The following is a 6714-nucleotide window of genomic DNA, read 5'->3' on the forward strand; positions in this document are numbered from 1 at the left end:
AAACCCTATAAAAAACCACTAGTCACAACCACTCAAACCACTTCTCATGACGCCATAATTCCTTCTCCGTCTTGTTCTGTAGATCAAGCGTGTGTATGTTGATGCGCTTGGCCAGGAGTCTGTGTACACTGAGCATGTGGACGATCCATTGATCATCGACAGATACATTGCAGATCAGACCCACACAAAAGCAGCCAGCCATCAGCTGTAAGTGTAAACGATGCTCACGTGAACTCAGGTCTTTCATACTCAAACACTGACTCCTCTGTATCCTCCAAGTTGTGGTGTTTGTGGTTTGAAATAGTTGTGGTATTTGTGGTATGTTATTTATTGGATATTGATTCTTTTAGTTGTGGTGTTTGTGGTTTGCTATGTATGTCTCTGCTAAATGGATAGTGATTCTTTCAGTTGTGGTGTTTGTAGTTTGTTATGTATGTCTGTGCTAAATGGGTAGTGATTCTTTCAGTTGTGGTGTTTGTAGTTTGTTATGTATGTCTGTGCTAAATGGGTAGTGATTCTTTCAGTTGTGGTGTTTGTAGTTTGTTATGTATGTCTGTGCTAAATGAATAGTGATTCTTTCAGTTGTGGTGTTTGTAGTTTGTTATGTTTGTCTGTGCTAAGTGGATAGTCATTCTTTTAGTTGTGGTGTTTGTGGTTTTCTATGTATGTGTCTGCTAAATGGATAGTGATTCTTTTAGTTGTGATGGTTGTGGTTTGTTATGTATGTCTCTGCTGAATGGATAGTGATTCTTTTAGTTGTGGTGTTTGTGGTTTATTATGTATGTCTCTGCTAGATGGATAGTGATTCTTTTACTTGTGGTGTTTGTGGCTTGTTATAGTTGCAGTGTTTGTGGTTTGTTATAGTTGTGGTATTTGTGGTTTGTTATATATTGGATATTGATCCTTTTAGTTGTGGTGTTTGTGGTTTGTTATGTATGTCTCTGCTAAATGGATAGTGATTCTTTTAGTTGTGGTATTTTTGGTTAGTTATGTATGTCTTGCTTATTTAAGTACTAGCTGATGTGAATAGACAAGTGACCATTTATTGGAGCGAGTTATAAGAGGTATAAGGGACTAGGTTTTAGGGTATACACGCTGTGTCGGATTAATTGAGCGTTCTAACATATAGTTTGACTTATGCGTTCGCCAATGACAATCGGTGTGTCAATTGGCCATTACACAGAACAACGGCAGCGCAGAGGGTGAGGTCTGGTGGACCGTCGCGTGTGAGAGTGTGCAGTGCGTGCAAACGAACGGAGCACGTGGCCAAAAACTGGGTATGACGCCACTGTGAGTGTATGGGTATGATGCCACTGTGAGTGTGGTGAGTGTGTGGGTATGACGCCACTGTGAGTGTGTGGATATGACGCCACTGTGAGTGTGTGGGTATGATGCCACCGTGAGTGTGTGGGTATGATGTCACTGTGAGTGTGTGAATATGACGCTACTGTGATTGTGTGGGTATGACGCCGCTGTGAATGTGTGGGTAAGATTTCACTGTGAGTGTGTGGGTATGATGCCACTGTGAGTGTGTGGGTATGATGCCACTGTGAGTGTGTGGGTATGATGCCACTGTGAGTGTATGAGTACGACGCCACTGTGAGTGTGTGGGTATGACGCCACTGTGAGTGTGTGGGTACGATGCCACTGTGAGTGTGTGGGTATGACGCCACTGTGAGTGTGTGGGTATGATGTCACTGTGAGTGCGTGAATATGACGCTACTGTGATTGTGTGGGTAAGATTTCACTGTGAGTGTGTGGGTATGATGCCACTGTGAGTGTGTGGGTATGATGCCACTGTGAGTGTATGAGTACGACGCCACTGTGAGTGTGTGGGTATGACGCCACTGTGAGTGTGTGGGTACGATGCCACTGTGAGTGTCTGGGTATGACGCCACTGTGAGTTTGTGGGTATGATGTCACTGTGAGTGTGTGAATATGACGCCACTGTGAGTGTGTGGGTATGATGCCACTGTGAGTGTGTGGGTATGATGCCATTGTGAGTGTGTGGGTATGACGCCACTGTGAGTGTGTGGGTATGATGCCACTGTGAGTGTGTGGGTATGATGGCATTGTGCGTGTATGGGTATGCCGCCACTGTGATTGTGATAATTGCTCGTAGAGTGCTGTGTATAGTTTTCTACATATCATGTGGAGCGTAGTTTTCTTCACTTCACGACTAAGGTGCTTCTGCCAACCCTTTACGCCACAATGACTGTTGTGTGATTTGTTTGTATTCGTCATGGCTGAGGTGCTTCTTACACTGTTGTTTGTGATGCATATCATCTGTAGCGCAAGTGTCCCCTATGGGATAGTGATGATGATGGACTGTCTCTATCGAGCACAACCAGCACCAGCGACAACGACCAAACACAAACACCTGACGACTCATCAACCATGACTACGCAAACGGTGAGTCACGCACGAGTGCGGAAGACATGTCAACACAGTCGCATGTAGTATTATCAATGCAACCACACGGGCAGAAGAACGAGTAGACGGAATAAGTGAATGTCTGTGTATATAGCCCACAGACTGATGTAGCTGTTTATGTTCATCCTGTCTTAATATATATCTCTATAGAGAATATAACCCAATGTAACCCATTGTATATCTCTATAGAGAATATAACCCAATATATAATTTTATAGAAAATATATTTCAATATATATATCTCTATAGAGAATATAACCCAATATATATCTCTATAGAGAACACTCAGCTTACAAGTCAATTTGTTCTGGGCCTTGAGAGATGTCGTAATTGATTGATTTTATTACGAAGAGCGTATTCGGTTTATCAGTGATATCCTGTTTAGGGTTTAAAGTTTTGGTTGGGATGTGACTACGTTGGTTGATTTGATGTACATATCATCTCTCAATGTATCTGTGGCGGTTTGTTTTACTTGAGCTGTCTGGTTAGTCTCATGAGTGCGTTGTGCTTAGTGTGAGTGTCCCATTGACTCCCCACAGGTTCATATGGTTTGTTATACTTGAGCTGTCTGGTTAGTCTCATGAGTGCGTTGTGCTTAGTGTGAGTGTCCTATTGACTCCCCACAGATTCATACGGAGGGGATGCGCATTGTCATTTCTCTGAATCCGCCGCATTGCGCATTTGCGAGCAGTAGCGACTGTTCCGAACGATCGAAGAAACGCAAAGTATGTCAACGACAAGAAGTGGTGTTGTTTTAGGGTTCAGGGTTTTTCAACGACAAGAAGTGGTGCTGTATGTTTAGAATGTCAACGACAAGAAGTGGTGTTGTATGTTTAGTATGTCAATGACAGGAAGTGGTGTTGTATGTTTAGAATGTCAACGACAAGAAGTGGTGTTGTGTAAAAACATACGTAGATTCTGTGAATGGGACGCCGTTAAGCTGCGGCAGTTTTAGGGTCAATTGCGTTAACGCATTACACTAGAGCGCTGTAGTGCGATATCGGAACGCCTTCAATCATTGTTTCACTCATATCTCAGCATCATCGAATATCCACGTGAAATACGTTGAACGAGTTCACAAGTACAATTCAAATCATTCAAAATGAGCTCGTATTGAACGCATAGAGCACAGCTGCCATTAAACGTTTGTTTCTGAAATGACTGCTTCTACTATTCCCAATATTGACTGAATTGTCGATGTGCACGTATGTGTATTGGGCTGCAGATTACAAACGCCGGGCTAACGTATGAAGTTGATAATTGAGTCATGCAACCCCAATATTCATTCCAGTCAACAGCCGTAATAGCAGCTGCCACTAATCTTGGTGTTCGTTTTGTTTGGGTACCCACCAAAACTTTTGCAGATTTATATGCGTTCCAAAACGTTGCCAGACACGTCTGTCTTGAGGACACTGAATTTCACCAACGCGGGAAAACCGCACTACCACTCCCTACTGCGCCATGGAGCGCTCAAGAATGCGAGTCTGTACGAAGCCATGGGCAACAGTGTCACAGAGATATATGCCCAAACACTCAGCTCAACCACAACCACTGTAGCAGACGTTTTACCTACTGCAGCAGAGGTTATACCTACTGCAGCAGACGCTATACCTACTGTAGCAGACGTTATACCTACTGCAGCAGACGTTATACCTACTGTAGAAGACTTTATACCTACTGTAGCAGACGTTATACCTACTGCAGCAGACGTTATACCTACTGTAGAAGACGTTATACCTACTGTAGCAGACGTTATACCTACTGTAGCAGATGTTATACCTACTGCAGCAGACGTTATACCTACTGTAGAAGACGTTATACCTACTGTAGCAGACGTTATACCTACTGCAGCAGACGTTTTACCTACTGCAGCAGAGATGCGTGAGCCCAACAGGCGTAGACGGAAGATGTCGAAGAAAAGGACTGTGTCCGCGAACGTATGTCACAAGGCGCTTGCGTTGGAAGGCAGGACTATGAGATTGAATATGACACTGCACCCGTGAGAGTACGAATGCTAAGTCTGTGTGTTTTTTATGTGGTATGTGGTTGTATCTTCACTGGAACGATTTCTGCAGTTCACTACGTACTACAAAGGGGTGTTGCCGATTTAGGATGTAGGGTTTAGGGTTTAGGTATATTTATTTGTTTACACGCTATTGCTATATACAATGCCTGATGTCTGGGGTGGACTTGTGGCTACCGGCAGGTGTTGGCAGTTCCCGTGACCCTGCTTTTCAGGGGAGGGCGAACTGGACTATCGAGGGGCTGAGTCTTTTGCTGTCTGTGGTTGTTGTACTTGTTGAGTTGTTTTCTTTGACTGTAGTTGTCTAGTCGATGGTGGTGTAGGCGTTTGACAACCGTACCTGAATTGACACAGGGTCTGTGACTAAGCTGTGACAGATATGCATATCGTTTCATTGAATATGAGATATGATACAGTGGCTCACCAGTGTATCATACTCACTACCGCATCACCGGGTCGCGATGTGCGACTGTGCCTGCCATTAGGGTCTTATAGTTTTAGCATTGGGACCAGTTCTGTCGGGGTGGACAAAAGAATCCAGTCCATACCTCTGACCTGCCAGCGGGTGACTGGTTGTTTTTGGGACATTCGTCTTTCCGATCGAAGGTTTCTCTGTAAACGAAAGAATGGCAGTAAGGTCTTCTACATCCTGTGTGAATACTATCCCATGTGCTGCGTTGCTACGAACGCTTACAGAACAAAAGACGCCGTTTCACCCATTTGCCACTGCACCGGTTGTATCTCCGTTGTTGACCTCTGAGTATGTTTTATGATTTGTGTTTTGTGTTTTGTGTTCGGTGTTTTGTTTCTTGTGTAGGTCAATTGCAGTGTCGGGTCTAAATTGAGAGTGTCGGCTCCGCAAGAGTGCACAACCAGACCACACTATCGCCCACAGCTACGACGTTGGTCTCTTCTACTCGAAAACGCTCGTCATGGCCCGTTGCAGTATCAGGTATGCTCTGCACCAATTGGTTCGGTTAGTTGGCGCTGAAACGTTTTTGTATCACACTCCAACCAATATACAAGTGAGTGCTATAGTGCGATTGCCTCTTGCGCCTGCATGTCCCTCGTATGCTAGATATTATTGGACTGGGTTTGTGTGTATGGCCCACAGCGCAAATACGGATATGTGTGGCGCTCGCATTTGCCACACATTTGCCATGCATTTACCATGCATTTCATGCCTGTACTGTATGTAGGTGGGTTCGTTTGCATGTTGTATATGCTAACATAATATATATATTAAAACCTCAATGTTATGTTCATTGACTACGCACTTCTCGTATACACACCGTCAGGCACATATGGCTGGCACAAAAATATGGTTTACAAAGGCTACTGCAGCGGCTGGAGAACAAAACAGGACCTTTGTGTCCAATTCTCCTCAAAAAAGGGCTTTTTCGTCCAATTCTACTCAAATAAGGGCCTTTTCGTCCAATTCCACCAGAAGAATCGGACTCACGAGGTCGGATACCCACACATCGCACGTCCATAAACATAATCGGAAACGCAAACACGAGCACCACCACCCACACACAACAACACACAAAGCTGACAATCAGACCTTAAGGAAAAAGAAAAAACATAGCAACGACGATCAGAGCCCAGTCAACGATCGACGATTCAAAAAGCACTGGAAATGGGATCACCGCAACCAAACGACTGAAGGCAGACAGCACATGCAACCAATGCGCAGCACACCACGCATGCACAGCACGAGCAGCCTAGCAACGCATCACAGCACGAGTAACCTAGCAACGAACCACCAGGCAACTGAAGCCGTTGTGTGCATTGATGTCGATGCCATTGGCGATGAATGGGTGCACAATACCCCACAGCACGGCCGCACGGCCTCCGCTGCAAAGGTTATAGATGTTGATGCGTACGATGTCACCAGCAATGTTCGGGCCCCTCAGATACCAAAAGACGAGCACGTGGCTCATGAGACTGAGTATATCGATGTGGATGCGTGGGATGATGAATAAGTGGGGAGGGATTCGCATGACCAGCCATCTGGATGCAGACAACGGTCGAAAAGTTGTCTTAGGGTTTAGGGTTTTGTTTTTAAGTATTCTAACGATACATATTACCATTAGCCTCAACCGGCGCACCATGGGCACAGAGCAAGCGCACGAGCACTGCAGAATAAAGTGATATCTGTCAGTGTGATAATCAACTTATGCGACTGTGTAAATGTGCAATACATATGACTTCAGCCCAGACGAGCACAGCAGAATAAAGTGTTACCCTGTCAACTA

General features: G+C 44.7%; 1 protein-coding gene across 1 annotated transcript in view; it reads left to right on the plus strand.

Moving 5' to 3' along the window:
- The window catches only part of SARC_05585 (hypothetical protein), a 22582-nt gene extending 15868 nt beyond the window's left edge, over nucleotides 1-6714 (plus strand). Inside the window, exons 18-25 of the mRNA XM_014300543.1 lie at nucleotides 83-207; nucleotides 1184-1277; nucleotides 2293-2412; nucleotides 3060-3158; nucleotides 3798-4016; nucleotides 4311-4370; nucleotides 5274-5408; nucleotides 5755-6714. Coding sequence (XP_014156018.1) covers nucleotides 83-207; nucleotides 1184-1277; nucleotides 2293-2412; nucleotides 3060-3158; nucleotides 3798-4016; nucleotides 4311-4370; nucleotides 5274-5408; nucleotides 5755-6441 — 1539 coding nt within the window. The 3' untranslated portion in view covers nucleotides 6442-6714. The remainder of the gene's footprint in view (nucleotides 1-82; nucleotides 208-1183; nucleotides 1278-2292; nucleotides 2413-3059; nucleotides 3159-3797; nucleotides 4017-4310; nucleotides 4371-5273; nucleotides 5409-5754) is intronic.

Source organism: Sphaeroforma arctica (assembly GCF_001186125.1).
Source record: "Sphaeroforma arctica JP610 unplaced genomic scaffold supercont1.362, whole genome shotgun sequence".
In the NCBI taxonomy this organism is placed as follows: domain Eukaryota; class Ichthyosporea; order Ichthyophonida; genus Sphaeroforma; species Sphaeroforma arctica.